Here is an 18,392-nt window from a genome sequence, read left to right as displayed (position 1 = left end):
TTCGTAACGAATGACATAACATAAGCAAAGCAAAAACAAAGCATACGTATAAAAGGGGACAATCTTGTTCACAAATCAAGAAAGAAAATAAAGCAAAAAGATATCGGGAACTAACTTCTTCATGCAAATGTCAGGAATTTTACTGCTTGGATCCTTCTTCACATTCACCTGCACAGCACAAAGACTCAAATTACAAGAAGTTATTAATTCATAGAGAGAATTAACACATTTGACGTGGTCAAATTCTTACTGGTATATGATCTGGTCTTTTCTTCCTCAACAGCCAAGGATTTAGCTCGCGCTCTTGGCATGACTCCCATAAACTGAACATAACTCAAAACCATACATTTAAAATTAACTAACCCATCAGTTTCAATTTAGTGCTACAAATCAAGAGAATTAAAGCACAAGAGAACTGGAAACTAACTCCTTTCCGATAAAAGTGGATAATTCAGCAGCAGGTTTTCCCTCAAGCGCAGCCTTCTCTTCAAGCTGAGCCTACTCCGCCATCACATGCATAGCAAACTCAAATTAGAACGGTATATCCCTGGAATGTTTTGAACGTAAAAATACTCGATACAAGTTCAAATTCTTACCATATGCTCCTTGTTAAGATGATCATTCCAACTGTCTAACATAACAATGCCTTTTGACAAAATAAAATCCCCTTTTATCCTACAAGCATAAGTGAAGGGAATAATCTTATTCCATAGTAGCAAATACAAATCGAGATATTTAAAGCACAGTGAATTGAGTTGAAGACTAACTTCCTCTCCTTCATCTTGACGACCTCGCCAAGACTTAAGTCACACATTTGAGCGTCATACTCAACAATCTACGTAAAACATTCAAATTAGAACAGGAGTATGTTCATTGAATGACTAAGAAATAAACATGTGTGAACTACAATTCTTAATAGTAATTTATCAATGCATCTACTGAGTACCCCTTTCTCTTCTCCCCCGCTATAGGTCATGTGAAGAAATCCATCTTCACCCTTATTTGCATCATCAATTTCAGACATCAAGGCCCCTGTAACAGAGCAAGAAGAAGATAGTTATTAAAACAGCAGTTGATGCGGAATCAGGATGAATAGTATTAGGCCTTCAGCAAAAATGGATTGCAGCCATGCTCACCACTAGGGATGGGCAATGGTTATGCGGGCGGGTAACCGCGGTTAATTTACCCATAACCGTTTATGCTCATACTCGCATAACCGTTTACCCGTTGGGTAATTGCCTAAACGGTTATACCCATGCCCATAACCGTTTATAAACGGTTAACCATATCCATAATCGCATACCCATTTAACCGTAACCGTTTAATACCCGTTTACCCATTTATCCTTTTTAACCCGTTTATCTTCCTTTTTTTTTACCATTACCATTTTTTCACCCGTCTACATGTTTTTTAACAACTTGAAAATTAAAAAAAAATTGTCATAAATTTTTTTTTGACAATTAAATATCGTTATAGGTACATTCATCATACATTTCCATATTTTAATTTTAAAAGTCCTTATACCATTCCAATAATTGAAATAATAGTTTACGAACGATATTTTTAACTGTTACCAATGAAGGTAAATATAATATTTGCTAAGTATTATTGAGTTACAAAAATTGTTTAGAAGACATTTCTGTCAAAGCATTTCTGTCAATTTCACAGTTACCCGCAAGGAATTTAAATTAATTTGGCCAATTCCTTGATGATGAGAATCATCATTCCTGTAGTAGTGTTATTGAGAGAATGACCGATGAATTCCTTGCTAATTTATTGGGTGCTAAGTATTATTAGATCGAGAACATGGTTTGTGTTAGTTTTACATATATAAAATAAATGGGTAAACGGTTACCCGTTTATAACCGTGGTTAATACCCATAACCGCCCATTTAAATTTCGCGGGTAAACGGTTATACTCATAACCGTTTATTTATCTAAACGGTTACCCATAACCATAACCGTTTAATTTAAATGGACGGGTAACCGCGGTTAACCATAACCAATGGGTATTTGCCCATCCCTACTCACCACTGTGAGGTTCAGTGTTGTTGAAATAGACAAACATAGGTTGGCCTGCTCGAATTCGAACAAGATTTCGAATATAATTAACAAATTTTTTGAGAGGCACATCACGACGGACGTGGTACCTGCAGTCAGAGACACACAATAGGCCATAAAACCATGCACGAGCCCCTTCATCTAAGATAAGATATGAAGACAAATTAGGTTGGAGCTTGCCTATGCAATATCAAGCACATTTTCTTTTTTGCATGCAAATGTTATATAATTACATGGAGTATGAAAATTGTTTGGTAGGAAGTCGTCGCTGCCTAGGCAGCCATTTCGTGTTAACCACGATGTAAATAGTCTTAGAACATCACCTGATGTATCAGATCAATCACCCCCCCCCCCCCCCCGGTCCACGTTTTTGTTTTTTTGTTGTTTCGTTTTGTTTTCACACGTGACTAAATGCTATCTGTGGGCATGACAAGTAGTACTGGCCCTTCAAGATGGATTTTGGAACAAATGATATACCGAAAGTATACATAAAACAAGGGACAATCCCATTCCATTATAGTGATAAACATAAAGATAGCCAAAGCAAAAGAGGAATCCGAGACTAACTTTGTCATCTCCAAGCCAGGAATGTTACTCCCTGCAAGTTTCTCAACGCTAACCTGCACGGAAGCTCAAATTAGAACAGGGACAGGTTATTACCTCCATTGAATGCATAGGAGTAAAAGAAAACGAAGAAAAACCAAACAACATAACGGATGCAGTCAAAAACTTACTGGGACAAGATCTGGTTGGCTATCCCTCAATTTCCAAGCATTTATAGCGTATTCATTGTACTCCTCCAAAAATGACCTGAACATACATCAAAAGCGTAGATAAGAAAAATAACGATCCCATTATTCCATTTCCATTGCATCGAAGCAAACGAAGACAGGTAAAGCACAAGGGAGCTGGAAACGCACATTGCCTCTTTGTACGAGGTAGAGGAGAGATTTACGTCCGTGAGCCTAGATTTGTCTGCATGCATAGCCTTGTCCGGAATCATGTGCATAGGGGATCAAATTAGAACATAGTATCCATGCACACACAATGCATAAGTAGGGAGCAGGACGGATGTAAACATATATATATATATATATATATATATATATATATTAGATTCAGCTCAATTCTTACCATGCTAACCTTGTAAAATGAAGAGTTCCAATGGTCCAATGGTTCAATGGGTCTTGGAATAACAGTAACTCCTGGAATCTCGCGTCTGCAGAGAATGTTCTCTGAAAATTTCAAACAACAAAACATGATCATCACAAGAAGAAGTTGTCTTCCAAAATAAAATTACAGAGTACAGAAGGCATCATATATCACAAAGAGTAAAAATAATTCGCTACGTTTATATTTTTGAACGAAAAATAAAACAACAAAAGATTCAGCCTTGCCAAACAAAGTGTATGTCATGTTTAGAACCCGGCAATACAAATTCCTTCGTTTGACATAGAGGCATATAAAAAATCCACAATTTGAATCCAATCCCAGATGGGCCAAAACTCATTGAACTCAGGGTTGAGGAATTAAAACATCGAAAAACTGGCACCACCACCACCACTACCGTCACATATTAAAACATGGTATTAATATTGCGTTTTAATAATTGCATAAAATATACAAATAACTTCCCAAAAAAAGTAAACAAACAGACCTGGACGAAATGGAAGCAAAGTGCTTTCTTCTCACCCACTACCGAGCATGTGAAAAATTTCATCGTCGCTCATATTTGCAAGGTCAATTTCAGACATCAAGGCCCCTGTAACAGAGCAAGAGGGAGGAAGATCGTTATCAAAACCGCAGTTGATTTCGAATCAAGATGAATAGTATTATGCCTTAAAAATACAAATTCCTTCCTTCGAGATAGAGGCATAAAAAACCCGCAATTTGAATGCAATCCCAGAAGTGCCAAAACTCATTGAACTCATCAAGGTTGAAGAATTAAAAACATCAAAAAGTTGACACCACAACCATCACCACATATTAAAACATGGGTATTAATAATTGCATAAAATATACAATAACAACCCAAAAAAAGTAAACAAACACACCGTGTCGAAAAGCGCTTCCATTCTCGAAAGTTCTCTCCACTTCCACGGATACAATCCCACTCTTGTTTGCAAAATTTTCAAACAACACAACAACATATATAAGCATTTACTAACGTTCTAGGATGAAAAGAATTCACTGATGGAAGAACAAAGTCGAAATTTAGGGTTTTGGTAAATTGACGAATAAATCAATTATTTTATCTACACAATTATCCATCCCTATTCAAATTTATCCATCCATCCATCCATCCATGCAAATTACATTAGAATTTTACGGACATACCTGTTTGGCTGATCCGGTTTTGCTTTGCATTCTCTACTTTTCTCCTCTCCGACTCCCAAGTCGATTTCTTTCTCCGCTCTGCTCTGTGCGTCCTTGTATACCAGGGTCAACCTGCAGCCTGTCGCACACGCCGAAGTCGCTCCGTTATGCTGCCCGCCGGCTGGGTGCATGAACCACAAACAAGATTGTTTTTGCATCTAATCTATTTATATGCATGAACCACAAACGTAAATAATAAATGTATTAAATACATATAATAATCAATCCTTTAAATATCATTTTTTTAGTTTTTTATTTTTTCTTAGTCAATAATCAAACTTCCTAAATTGCAACGAGGGGTGCAAGTTAGATATAAAAATCCAATCCAAAATAGAAAAACTTTTTTTTGGAGTCCAAACATTTTTCATCCGAAATTTTTCAAAAAATTTGGATGGCAATTGGAACGTATGCATTCAATTCGAAAGTCCGGGCTAAAATTTTTCAAACTTAAATCTATAGAAATGCATATTTTTATTGTATCATGTTTTTTGTTATATTTAGATATGCTTTATTTTGTACTTAGTATATTTATCATACTATTATATATTAAATGCGAAGAATCATACGCATTATTTTTTCTTGTTGAAGATTTGTACATTTATCATACTATTATACATTAAATGTGAAGAATCATACGCACCATTTTATCTTGTTGAAGAGTTTATTTATGTCACACATATGTAATGGCGTACAAATATCACATAAATTAATATGAAAATAAATAAATTGTTGACATATAAACGTTTGAAATCTTTTAAAGGTCTTGCAAGATGTAATAAATATGAATTATGTTCCGAAAATTTTAAAATAAATTTGACTTCAAAATTTATGATATATTCAAATTAAAATTAATATTTTTTTATTTTTTTATTTTTTTTTAAGCTGAGCAATAGCGGTAGCACCCCTTCATCACTGTGGTAAAAGGGGCAACGTTAGAATGTGTATTTCAAATCCGTACTCCTTTGAGTCATTTCCCTTTTGCAAGCATAGTGTGCCTAGCAAACTAGGAAATGGTTACATAACCTCTCAGGCGCCACGTGACCTGCATAAGCTCATGGTTGTGGGGCCATCATATTCAAAGGTGGGGCAAAAGCCAGCTGAGGCGAAGTTTGCGTGCTGGTGTACGGATATATATATATATATATATATATATATATATATATATTCATTTATTTAATAAGAAAACTAATTAAAAGGTCTTGAAAACTTTGAGTTTTAATGATAAGGACAAAATAAAGGGTAAAGTGAATAGTACCATGATTGACTTTTTAGTGTAAAAATGTGGTTTTTTGTTAAAGTGAACAGTACCGGGTGTTTTTCGTTAAAGTTCCCTTATTTAATTTGTGTTGCTGCTACAGTTGTATGTAATGGTTGGATGATCAATTGTTTACATATTAAACAAAAGTATGTAAGAGGTTTCGAATACTCTGAGCTATAAGTTTGTCCGATTATAATTACGAATATAGTAAAATTTTCTATAATCTTTTCAAATCCGAAAGAGAAATAAATTAACCGCTAGTTGTTCTCCTAAGACTCGGTATTAGAAATGTGTTCAGTTCTTTGATCCATTCCATGGTTTAAAATCCATTATTAGTTAAACAATCATTTGGTTATGCCATTTTGGACTTTGCTCTAACCGAAGCTATCAGATCGTTTACCCCAATGATAGCTTTGTTGATCTCATCTGTTTTCCGATCGAAATTAAACTTTTATTCTTACAACCATCTTTTTGAAACAGATAGTTAACAACGCTCATTTTATAGATACCGTACAATCTTTTAGCCTAGAACCAATACCTTGCATTGCGCTCCAAGTCTCATATTTGTGGCACGAGGGTAGCATCGTAATTTAGAGGTGGTGCTTTCTTAACTCTACCCTTTGACTGAGCTGTATGTTATTCTTGTCCTCCTTGCAGCGCTGGAATGACGGTGAGGATTCGGGGCCCACCAAAAGATTTGGACAAATAAAAAACGGAAAAATCTGATCCGGTGAGGACGAGGGAAAACATACCAAAAATACGAGGACATGATGATGGCCTGCGGCCTGCGACTGCGACTGCGTACGTCCTCGTCACAATATGAGTCGCAGCCTACATGTCTAGGAGGGGCCTATGCTTTTCTCAGACTTGCTATAGCTGCTGCGGACACATTCAATTCCAGTGTTCAACGATTTTTAGAAATTTTCAACACATAAAACAATTCATATTTAATTATTTATGAGCTTTGATTTTGAAAAAGTTCGATTATAGTCATTGATAAGAGAAAATGAAAGTATAGGACCAACTCTAATTGTTAGGTTAAAATCTAAAATTTAAGTTTTAAGTCCACCGAAATCGTCTCTAATTATTGGGACTTAAATAAGTTTTGGGTTAAAACCTAAAACTTGAAAACATTTAGTCTAAACCTATTTTTCTAGGCTACCATTGTGTGTGTACACGTACAAGGTAGGTCGATGAAAATTTTGGGAGAGATATCGACCCTTAGTAATTGTCCTATATTAATCCAAGCGTGAAAATATAAGAGTTTGTGACCCGTTAATGAATTTTTCGATAGATTGGATAAAATCGAAAACACCTTTTATCTCATATTGACTTTGAAGTAACAATTAATTGCTATTTTTTAGTATCAAATTAATAATTACATGGCGAAATTCTATAAACCAAATGAAATCTTGATCCAAAATGAATGCAAGTTCAAGGTCAATTTTCTAGATGAGAATGAGGATTATCCTCGTGAGTTTGGGTTATTTGCCGTGCCCAATGTAGCCCTCCAATTTCAACTCTCATTTGACATGGAAAACACTAACATTTTCCTTCCTATTTTTTTTTTCAATTAGTGAGTAAAATAGAAAGAAATTTGTTAGTTTTTCTCATGGAGTCTTAATCTTACTCACTAATAAAAAAAAGTAGGAGCGAAAATTTTAAGAGATCTAGATTCATAAAATGTAAGAGTAACAAACGAATAAATTTGTTCGAATCTTTTTCTCACTATACTTTAAATAATCCTTTGTCACATGTAGTATGCATGTGAGAATTGGCTTCTTTTTTTTTTTTTGGTTAGAAATTTGTTTTTCCTTTTGAAATTCCATCGGAAAAATAAAAATTGCTATATCAGTAAATTAGTATGTTTACAGTTTTTTCCCTTATAAGTCAAATTCTATTTTTTTTAAAAATTAAAAAAAAAGTGGTGATCTACAAGGGGTCTGAAAATAGTGAGAGGGCAAAATCGTCATCTAACAGTTCTCTTCAGCTCTATATCAACCCACATCTTTCTCTCCATGTTTTCAGGTTATTACACACAGAGCATGCAAACCCACCCACCATCACTCCTACACACTGAACCAGTACTCTCCCTCTCTCTCTCTCTCTCTCTAAAAATACCCTCTCTAAAAACCCCTCTCTCTCTAGAAAATGGCGGCTCAAACTTACTAACACTACTGATGGTTGAAGCACCGGCTCCTGGCGGGTCGGCGCCGGCTCAGGCGTCCTCCATCTCGGCGCCTCCGCCTGATGACGCTGCTCTCATCTCTGAGATGGAGCAGGAACTGACGCTGCCCGCTCCGCCACCGTCGTCGATGAAGTCCGTCCGGTATCCGGCGAGGCCTGGCTACGGGAAGGTCGGCGAGAAGGTCCAAGTCTGGGGCAACCACTTCATAGTGGAGGTTAAGACCTCCTCCTTCCTGTGTTGTTACTAGTTTTCGCTCTTGTTTTTCTGCATTATTGTTCATCTGCATTAGACTCTTGAGTGTCCTCTTGCAATTTTGTTTTTAGATTTCTTTTACGTTTTCCTTTTAATTTAATTTTCTGCCCTTGTTTTTGAAAACTTGGCTCGGAATGTCTCTTTGGGACCCAAAAATGATTTGGTGCCCTCAAAACATCTCTGCGACTCCAAAATCTCGTCAACTTTTTACAATTTCCGGCTCCAAAATACCTCTGAGTTGATCTGTTCAGATGCTTGGGACTTTTGAGCGTACGTCGATCGTCATTGTGTTTTCAATATTATTATTATTTTTTATTTATTTTCATAACTTTTTGTGGGTCGTCGTCTTGGTTTTTCAAGTCTAGTGCTGTAAATTTGAGTCGCTCATGGCGTTTTGGGATTCCAAAATCACCAGCATGTATCAACTGGTGGTATGCTCGATTGCAATTTTAAGACGTTGAGTGCTGTTTTTTTTTTTTTTTTTTTTTTTGGAACTGTTGAGTGCTGTTGTTTTGGTTATGTGGTTGCGGGGTGTTTTATAACCTCAATTGGTGGCTGTAGGTATGGATAACCTCTGAAATTGCATCAAAAAAGATCAACAGGATGTCATTAAGCAGCTTGTTCGTCTGTTCAAGGAGTCTCACCTGGGAAAGAGAATGCCTGCAGCTTACGATGGCATGAAAAGTGTCATACAGCAGGGCCCTTACCATTTTCCATGAAAGAGTTTGTGGTCAAGTTGGCCGAAACGGATGGGCGGCAGGGTTCTGCTGCTGCTGGTCCCAACAGGTATAATCTGTATGAGAGTTCCGTGCTTGTGTGCTGTTTTGTTTACGTATATATTTTGTAGCTGTTGCAGTTTTCTGACACTTTTCTTCTCTGTATCTGGACGGCTCATTATTTACTTTCGTTTGAGCTATTTTGATTGAATTTGCAATATCATATATCAAAAGGGGTAAATATGAAAAGAAAATCAAATTGAGTTATGACGGTGTTCCATGGTAGCACAACAACATTAATAACTTATTATCCATCTTTGCATTTTACCTTCAGTCTAGAAGACAAGAGTAGAATTTCAGCAGCACCGTATTTGTTTCCGGTTTTTGAATGTTGTTTTCTTTGCATTTGAATGGCTCACAGGAGGGGCCGAGAGTTCAAGGTCACTCTCAAATTGGCTAGCAAACACGACCTGTACCAGCTGCAACAGTCGCTACGAACCGGGCAACAGGAGTCGCATCAAGACGCAGTTCAAGTTCTGGATGTTGTTCTTAGGGCCACACCTGATGAAAAGTAAAGTCTCTATTTGGTACAATGGCATAAGATTTCTTTTGTCCTTGTATGCGTTGTTTATTCACTGACGATGGTTTTGATCCTTGTACTTTCTATCACAGGTACACTGTTGGAGGGAGGTCTTATTTCACCATTGAGCCTTGGCAGAAAGGTGATCTTGGTGAGGGTCTGGAATACTGGAGAGGCTTCTACCAAAGTCTAAGGCCGACTCAGTATGGATTTTGGCTCAATATAGGTTAGGCATTGACCAAAATTTCTTTGTTTTGATAATCATTAGAACTTCAGTAACAAGAGTGTTGTGACTAACTTTTGTTGTTCATGTATTTGCAGATGTATAGGCCGGAGCATTTTATGAACCTATTCTGGTAACTGAGTCTGTGAAAGAACTTTTGAACTACAGAGAACTGTCAAGGCCTTTGCCTGATCGTGATCGTTTGAAGGTACACTCCATTTTTGTGTTGATTTTTTTTCATGCAGTTTTGATAGGGAAATTATCCAAAAGTAAAGCTATATGAAGAAAAAAAAAATACAACGTGAATATGATGAATTGATAGTTTGTTGTTATATTTTACCGGTCCGAAAAACGAAATACAAGTTCTGTATACTAGGTGTAGCTTATATTTACCCGGATTTGCTAGTATTTATGCTCATTCAGTTTTGAAGCTGCATTCTGTTTTAGCATGTAATCATTTGCTTTTATTTTGAATTCACTTGTTGATTTCGGATTCACTTCCTTTGGATCAGGTGTAGATATTCACATAGACTAATTTACTCAGAGTTCTATGTATTTATATATATTTTCGTCCAGAAATGGTTACTTTAAAGTATTTGCGTTGAACAAAACTGAGTGGTATTCTGTTACTTACAGGTAGAAAAGGCCTTAAAGGGGTTCAAGGTAGCACTTTCTTGCCGTGATAATAGATCTTACAAAATCACTGGGGTGTCAGTGGAACCGCTGAGCAAGTTGATGTGAGTCTCGTAACCTGTACGTTACGTTTATGCCTATATCTTGTTTATACGTATGCAGATTGTTGTGGTACTTGACTCACTTGAAATGTAGAACTGGAACTTTCATGCTCATTATCTACTTTCGTTCGAGATATTTTGATTGAATTTGCAATATCATACATCATAACAAGTAAATATGAAAAGAAAATCAAATTGAGTAATGACGGTGTTCCATGGTAACACAACATAACTTATTACTCATCTTTGCGTTTTAGGTTCGCTCTAGAAGATAAGAGCAGAATTTCAGTAGTACAGTATTTGTGCGGTCTTTTGAATGTTTTCGTCTTTGTATTTGAATTGCTTTCAGGAGGGACAGAGAGTTCAAGGTCACTATCAAATTGGCTAGCAAATCCGACCTGTATCAGCTGCAACAGTCGCTACGAACTCTGCAACATGAGTCGCCTCAAGATACAATTCAAGTTCTGGATGTTGTTCTTAGGGCCACACCTGATGAAAAGTAAAGTCTCTATTTGGTAGAAGGGCATGAAGTTTTTTTTTTTTTTTTCTTTTTTCTTTTTTCCTTGTATGCAGAGGTCGCACTTGGTGCGATGGCAAGTGCCTTCGCCCATAAGCGGTAGGTCTCGGGTTCGAGACTTGGGAGCAGCCTCTCCATAAATGGGGGTAAGGCTAGCCGACATTCACCTCTCCCAGACCCTGCGTAAAGCGGGAGCCTTGTGCACTGGGTACGACGACCTTTTTTTTCCTTGTATGCGTTGTTGATTCACTGACGATGATTTTGATCATTGTAATTCTATCACAGGTACACTGTTGTCGAGACGTCTTATTTCGTCATTGTGCCTCGGCAGAAAAGTGATCTTGCTGAGGGTCTGGAATACTGGAGAGGTTTTTACCAGAGTCTAAGGCCGACTCAGTATGGGATTTCGCTCAATATAGGTTAGGCATTGACCAAAATTTCTTTGTTCTGATAATCATTTGAACTTGAGTAACACGTGTGTTGTGACTAACTTTTGTTGTTCATGTATTTGCAGATGTATCAGCCGGAGCATTTTGTGAACCTATTCTGGTAACTGAGTATGTGAAAAAACTTTTGAACTGCAAAGAACTGTCAAGGCCTTTGCCTGATTGTGATCGTTTGAAGGTACACTCCATTTTTGTTTTAATTTGTTTCGTGCAGTTTTGATAGGGAACTTATCCAAAAGTAAAGCTATATGCAAAACAAAAAATACAATGTGAATATGTTGAGTTGATAGTTTGTAGTTATATTTTACCAGTCTGAAAAACGAAATACAAGTTCTGTATACTAGGTATAGCTTATATTTACCCGGATTTGCTAGTATTTGTGCTCATTCAGTTTTGAAGCTGCATTTTGTTTTCGCATGTAATCATTTGCTTTTATTTTGAATTGACTTGTTGATTTCGGATTCACTTCCTTTGGATCAGGTGTAGATATTCACGTAGATTAATTTGTTCGGAGTTCTATGTATTTACTTGTATTTTTCCATAAATGGTTACTTAAAGTATTTGTGTTGAACAAAACTGATTGGTATTCTGTTACTTACAGGTGGAGAAGGCCTTAAAGGGGTTCAAGGTAGCACTTTCTTGTCGTGATAATAGATCTTACAAAATCACTGGGGTCTCAGTGGAACTGCTGAGCAAGTTGATGTGAGAGTCTCGTAATCTTCTCAACGTTTATTCTTATATCTTGTTTATACGTATGTAGATTGTTGTGGTACTTGACTCGCTTGAAATGTAGAACTGGAACTTTCATGCTCATTATCTACTTTCATTTGTGCTATTTTGATTGAAATCGCAATATCATAGATGTAAATATGAAACGAAAATCAAACTGAGTTATGGTGGTGTTCCATGGTAACACAACATTAACAACTTATTATCCATCCTTGCGTTTTAGGTTCATTCTAGAAGATAAGAGTAGAACTTCAGTAGTACAGTCTTTGTTGCGGTTTTTTGAATGTCGCTGTCTTTGTATTTAAATGGCTTACAGGAGGGACCGAGAGTTCAAGGTCACTCTCAAACTGGCTAGCAAACCAGATGTGCATCAGCCGCGACAGTTCCTGCTAAGCCATCAGCATGAGTCGCCTCAAGATGCAATTCAAGCTCTGGATGTTGTTCTTAGGACCACACTTGATGAAAAGTAAGGTCTCTCTTTGGTAGAAGGGCTTAAGATTTATTTTTTCCTTGTATGCGTTGTTTCCTCACTGACGACGGTCTTGATCGTTGTAATTTCTATCACAGGTGCACTGTTGTCGGGAGGTCTTATTTCGCCATTGAGCCTCGGCATGAAGTTGATGTTGGTGCGGGTCTGGAATACCGGGGAGGCTTTTACCTGAGCCTAGGGCCGACTCAACTTGGGGTCATGCTCAATATAGGTAACGCATTAACCAAAATTTCCCTGTTCTGATCTGATAATCATATGAAGTTAAGTAACAAGAGTGTTGTGACTAACTTTTGTTCACATATTTGCAGATGTATCAACTGGAGCATTTTATGAACCTATTCTGGTAACTGAGTTTGTGGAAAAACTTTTGAACCACGGAGAAGTGCCAAGGCCTTTGCCTGATTGTGACCGTTTGAAGGTACTCTCCGTTTTTGTTTCGATTTGTTTCATGTTGTTTTGATAGGCAAGGTATCTAAAAGTAAAGCTATATGAACAAACATACAGGGTGAATATGCTGAGTTGATAGTAATTAACTTTACCTGTCTGAACAACGAAGTAGAAGCTATAGGTTATATTTATGCAGATTTTGCTAGTATGTAGGCTGATCATTCAGTTTTGAAGCTGCATTTTGTGTATATATCTGACTGAGAAAGGTGATTTCACGTTCTGGAAACACTCGAGTCATATATTTCACTGCTTCCCAACTAGTTAAAGTTGACTTAAATGTGTCTGAATAGCAAACCTCTGTTATCTCTCTGGTTGTCTTTTGGTTGTGTGTTGTATTTCAGTGTAGTTTGGCCTGGCCTGTGTTACTAGTCTCTGTTCCGGCTCTTGGTTGTAATTCATTTTTGTCTTGCTGGCCTCTAGTCCTGGATGTTTTCTGTATTCTGCCTTTTCGGCTTTTCTGTATTCTGCCTTTTTGTGACCCGAACAAAAAGTTAAAAGACTAGTATTACTTGATAATTTTCAACTTTATGCTGGTTTTGTAGGATCTGGTCACTACTGCCTCTGGCCTGGACCCTAGTGGTGGACAAGGACACCATCAAGCTGGTGGCAGCAGCAGTGGTGGAGGCGACGCCGGAGGTGGTAGTTTCGAGAGCGATGCCCGAGGTGGCAGAGATGATGGAGGCGATGGAGGTGACGCCGGAGACGCCGGAGGTGGTGGAGGTGAAGGAGGCAGCGATTGAGGTGGTAGAGGTGACGGCGCGCAGCCTTTAGTAAGAAGACCTGTGAATCTATACCAAAATCAGCTTGGTGAAGATGTCTTCGTTGCGATATTGTATCCCGAAGAGTACGCTAATTTATGGGCTTTTCTTCCAGCAATACGAGTGCGGGAATGGCGACCGTTGGACCAGATTTGGTACACTTACCGGGACAGTGCTACCAGAGCTCTGAGGCTAATAGATGGGACTGCCGACCTCTCCTTTCTTGGCTGGTCAACGATCTGGGCTGGTTTGACCAAGATTGTGCTATCCTCACGCGTCCACGGGACGATTTCCGTAAAAATAAGGGCAAGAGTAAGAGTTGTTGAGGAGGGGGCTGAGCAGCAGGCTGAGGAGGAGGCTGAGCAGGATCTTGATGGGCCAGTCCGCTACCATATCCACCGAGAGGAGGTAACCACCTTGGAACGGTTCAGGATACTAATATTTTGGTTTCCAGTTTATACAGCATTTAGGGCCGATGAGCAATGGCTTGATTTCAGTACGGTGTACATCATGGGCACCGGTGAGCGACTAAGTTGAAGACAACTTTGTGATCACGTCGAGGTCACTAGTTGGGAACAGGTGCCCACGATGTGATCACAAAGTAGACTTCCCAACTAGTGACCTCGACGTGATCACAAAGTTGTCTCCAACTTAGTCGCTCACCGGTGCCCATGATGTACACCGTACTGAAATCAAGCCATTGCTCATCGGCCCTAAATGCTGTATAAACTGGAAACCAAAATATTAGTATCCTGAACCGTTCCAAGGTGGTTACCTCCTCCCGGTGGATATGGTAGCGGACTGGCCCATCAAGATCCTGCTCAGCCTCCTCCTCAGCCTGCTGCTCAACAACTCTTACTCTTGCCCTTATTTTTACGGAAATCGTCCCGTGGACGCGTGAGGATAGCACAATCTTGGTCAAACCAGCCCGGATCGTTGACCAGCCAAGAAGGGAGAGGTCGGCAGTCCCATCTATTAGCCTCAAAGCTCTGGTAGCACTATCCCGGTAAGTGTACCAAATCTGGTCCAACGGTGGCCATTCCCGCACTCGTATTGCTGGAAGAAACGCCCATAAATTAGTGTACTCTTCAGGATACAATATCGCAACGAAGACATCTTCACCAAGCTGATTTTGGTATAGATTCACAGGTCTTCTTACTAAAGGCTGCGCGCCGTCACCTCTACCACCTCCATCGCTGCCGCCTTCACCTCCACCACCTCCGGCGTCGCCGCCTTCACCACCTCCGGCGTCACCTCCATCATCTCTGCCACCTCGGGCATCGCTCTCGAAACTACCACCTCCGGCGTCGCCTCCACCACTGTTGCTGCCGCCAGCTTGGTGGTGTCCTTGTCCACCACTAGGGTCCAGGCCAGAGGCAGTAGTGACCAGATCCTACAAAACCAGCATAAAGTTGAAAATTATCAAGCTACACCTCGCAATGAACCAATTTGCTACAAAAAATGATTGTCTGCAAAGAATGGCAAATTCAGTCATCTTATAGTCAATCTCAGGACCAGTTCTCTTAATTTCAAATATCAAAGTGAGGAATTATGCCAATCTCATGGACCATTTTGGGTAAAAGCCAAAATATTATTAATTAACAACTCATTCTCTTATGTGCAACGAGATTAGAAAACCAAGAATCCACTAAGATGTATGGAAAATCTGCAAGAGAAACGGCATGAATCATGTTAGTCCATTCCCATCACTCATTTAAAACATGTCATTGGTTACAAGAAGCATACACCAAATATCATTTTTCTGTCTCAATTTGGTCATCAAATTCAAATCAATTAAATGTTGGCTAGACATTCAAAGCATTAAGAACAATAACAAAAACTCACATGAAATAACCTCGAGGTGATCATAATTTTATAATTTCTCCTTCAACACACCCTTAATTTATCCATTTCTATACAATCATGTATACCAAATGAGCTGATTTGGACAAGAATCTCAAAGAAATGCATGATATGTATTTGTCAAATCTCGAAGAAATGCACATATGTATTTGTCAGAATGATTATGTTGAAGCACTTTTGGGTTTCTAATGAGTTATTATGTGTTATGTTATTGAGTGACCAGTTCATGGCTTCTTTGTTGCATGTGTTTTCGGCCCACGTAGATGAGGTGGTGGGAAAGGTTGTGAAGTCTTCGGCTGACACCACACCGGTCACTTGTATAATTGCTGACACGTTTTTCGTGTGGCCCTTGAAGATTGCCAGGAAGTTTGGGATTATTTACGTTTCATTTTGGACAGAAACTGCTTTGGCTTTTTCATTGTGTTATCATCTTGATCTTCTTCGAATGCATGGCCATTTTGCATGTCAGGGTAAGTTACTGCTCTTAATAGGGTAACGAAGTATATGTTAACATTGTCAGTTTGTTCTTTTAATCAAATAAACTTTATGACAGCTGACATGTCAAACTCGTACGCCCTCTACTCTCTATATCATTTGTCATGTGAAATTTTGTTCGGCATAGGAGTTACATACATTGTAGCTTCCTAACCTAACATGTTAGATGTTTGGCAATATTACATCGTACCCATAAAGTTACTTAATCAACGGTTTGATTCACAGTCGGACAATATATATATTTGGTCTTCATTGGGGGCTAAACGAAGGTATCGTGTTTTATGTAGATGTGCGAGAGGACACCATAGATTACATACCAGGAGTGCGAGCAATCGATCCCAAAGACATGATGTCATATCTTCAGGACGCTGATACAACATCTGTGTGCCACCAAATCATATTCAATGCCTTCAAGGACGCCAGAGGTGCACATTTTCACCTGTGCAACACAGTGCAGGAGATTGAGTCAGAGACCATATTAGCCCTGCAAGCCAAGATGAAGTTCTATGCCATTGGACCCATTTTTACAACCACATTCAGCAAGAACATTGCGGCTACGAGCCTGTGGTCCGAATCAGACTACACCCAGTGGCTCAACACCAAGCCCCATGGCTCGGTTAATATTTAACATTGGCCTTTGTGTTAGTGAAAGCCCAAAGGCACCAAAGCAAATGAGACTTGCCCATGGCCCAGTCGATAGGCTTGAAGCAAATTGAAGTCATTTCAGCTAAAGCATAGGCCATGTGCCTATGATTGAAGTGATGGGTGACAGAGACCAACTCACCACCAGCCAAAAAACACTTTCTGATGGCATAAAGGAGTAAATAAAAGATGACTCACTGCCCTTCGAAAGCAAACAGTCGGGCCAAATTGCCTATAAAAGGAGAAAGAGACACCAGAGACAAGGACACTCAACCAACCAATCAAAAGATATACATACTCTGCTCTCAAGCCAGTTCGTACCCAGAAGCTTAAACTTGTCCATATTCAGTCCTTTGAACTATAGTTCCCTTAGAAAAGCCATTTTTTGTCTAGTGTAAAAGCTCTGCTACCATCCCTTAGTGTTATAGTTTCGATTCCCTCATGTAAAACCTATTTACTTTCCATCCCTCTTAGCATACAAACCACTGTAAACATAAAGAGAAGTGGTTGCAAGAAGTTCAACCTTACCCGACAAGGTGAAATCTTGCCGAATCTCTTTTGTTTGTACTCATATGTATTAGATCTATTGTTTAATGCATGTTCCCTTATGTATTCAAGTCATTTTCAACTATTTTACAAATTAAAAGCTTCATTTGCAACTGAATCCAGAGAAGTTAATAAAACAAGTTTCATTAAAATAAACCTTGATCGAAGAATTTGTTGAAAGGGCCTTGAACTCCCTTCATTTTGGACTTACAAGACTATGAACTAAAAGTCCTTGTTTACAAGGCAAGAAAAAGAACTTAATGCAGACTTAACCTATCTCCGTCAATCCTTTGATAAACGAGAAGTTTGAGTAACTTGGGGCGCAAGTAATCAACTTAACTCATACCTATTCAACAATTTGTTATACTAAGATAACCGTGGCACGCTCAGATCTCAGTTAGCTTTGACTGCGAGTCTCAAGGCCTACACCAAAGGCCCCACAAAGGCACCCTTCAAACTAACTACAAACTTATCTTACAGCATACCAAGCAGCAAGAACTTGCCTGACAACCAACATAATACCACCTCATCGGAGAGCTGTGCGGGGGAAATCCAGCCCGAACACAACCATTTTTGTCGATGACGTGTAATCAAAGAGAAAAAAGCTCAGAAAGTATTGTGATCGCAAGGAAAAAGGTGAGTTTTGTGGGATCAAATCTAGCTGTCCAGCCAGATATTTTGCTATAGAAAGGCCAAGCAATGTACGTAGGTTCGATAAATAGTGACACATCGTGCCATCAATTAATTTCAAGATTGATTCATTATTGAAAAAGGCCTCGACATAGGCTCCATGTGTTTTCTAAGCAAATAAATAGTTAACAAGGTTGCTGCAGAAGGGAACAAAAAGGACGGTTCGAGAGACAAACACACAAAAACTGCTTATGTGCGCGGTTGTAAATTTATTTTCCGGCATATTCTGATAATGAAATTGACGTTCTTGGCTGGTATCGGTGTCCAATTTACAGTATCTAGTCATTGCCGACGTTGTTATCAAATATATCTGACTGGTACATTTGGTACGTGGTGTGTATTTTCTCTTGCAAAGTATTTTCGTCCAATTTTAGTGGTAGG

At 38.7% G+C, this 18,392-nt stretch overlaps 4 protein-coding genes across 11 annotated transcripts in view; 3 read left to right on the top strand and 1 right to left on the bottom strand.

Moving 5' to 3' along the window:
- The window catches only part of LOC126616149 (uncharacterized), a 90,099-nt gene that overhangs the window by 7,454 nt on the left and 64,253 nt on the right, over positions 1–18,392 (top strand). The window contains exon 1 of one of the 2 annotated variants that reach the window (XM_050284155.1): positions 7,785–7,796. The exons of the other annotated variant lie outside the window; for it this stretch is intronic. The gene's annotated coding sequence lies outside the window, so the exon portion shown is untranslated. Of the gene's footprint in view, positions 1–7,784; positions 7,797–18,392 lie in introns of those variants that run through there. 2 annotated transcript variants of the gene reach the window in all.
- Positions 1–18,392, bottom strand: part of LOC126616153 (uncharacterized) — a 42,784-nt gene that overhangs the window by 10,037 nt on the left and 14,355 nt on the right. For 2 of the 7 annotated variants that reach the window (XR_007621037.1, XM_050284156.1), the window contains exons 1-6: positions 3,196–3,327; positions 2,982–3,049; positions 2,796–2,871; positions 2,629–2,681; positions 2,032–2,150; positions 947–1,032 (exon numbers count right to left, since the gene is read on the bottom strand). Coding sequence is in view for 6 of the 7 variants with exons in the window: in XM_050284156.1 (XP_050140113.1) it covers positions 947–1,032; positions 2,032–2,150; positions 2,629–2,681; positions 2,796–2,871; positions 2,982–3,049; positions 3,196–3,327 (534 nt within the window). In the remaining variant the exon portion in view is untranslated. Of the gene's footprint in view, positions 1–946; positions 1,033–2,031; positions 2,151–2,628; positions 2,682–2,795; positions 2,872–2,981; positions 3,050–3,195; positions 3,328–3,718; positions 3,824–4,115; positions 4,211–18,392 lie in introns of those variants that run through there. The other 5 variants (XM_050284158.1, XM_050284157.1, XM_050284160.1 and 2 more) reach the window with 5 other exon arrangements.
- LOC126616154 (protein argonaute 5-like) lies at positions 8,668–16,031 on the top strand. Its single transcript, XM_050284163.1, has 13 exons — positions 8,668–8,921; positions 9,273–9,422; positions 9,524–9,657; positions 9,753–9,862; positions 10,291–10,391; positions 10,738–10,887; positions 11,191–11,324; positions 11,420–11,529; positions 11,953–12,053; positions 12,397–12,546; positions 12,648–12,781; positions 12,879–12,988; positions 15,902–16,031. Coding segments are annotated over exons 5-13 (915 nt in total). The 5' UTR covers positions 8,668–8,921; positions 9,273–9,422; positions 9,524–9,657; positions 9,753–9,862; positions 10,291–10,389; the 3' UTR covers positions 15,926–16,031.
- On the top strand, positions 15,697–17,307 carry LOC126616155 (UDP-glycosyltransferase 86A2-like). The gene is made up of 2 exons (XM_050284164.1): positions 15,697–16,108; positions 16,421–17,307. The coding sequence occupies exons 1-2, from the start codon at positions 15,745–15,747 to the stop codon at positions 16,759–16,761; spliced, it is 705 nt and encodes a 234-aa protein (XP_050140121.1). The 5' UTR covers positions 15,697–15,744; the 3' UTR covers positions 16,762–17,307.

This window comes from Malus sylvestris, chromosome 3 (genome assembly GCF_916048215.2).
Source record: "Malus sylvestris chromosome 3, drMalSylv7.2, whole genome shotgun sequence".
Lineage (NCBI taxonomy): Eukaryota > Viridiplantae > Streptophyta > Magnoliopsida > Rosales > Rosaceae > Malus > Malus sylvestris.
Note: the sequence above shows the minus strand (reverse complement) of the source record. Positions and strands in the feature narration are given on the sequence as shown.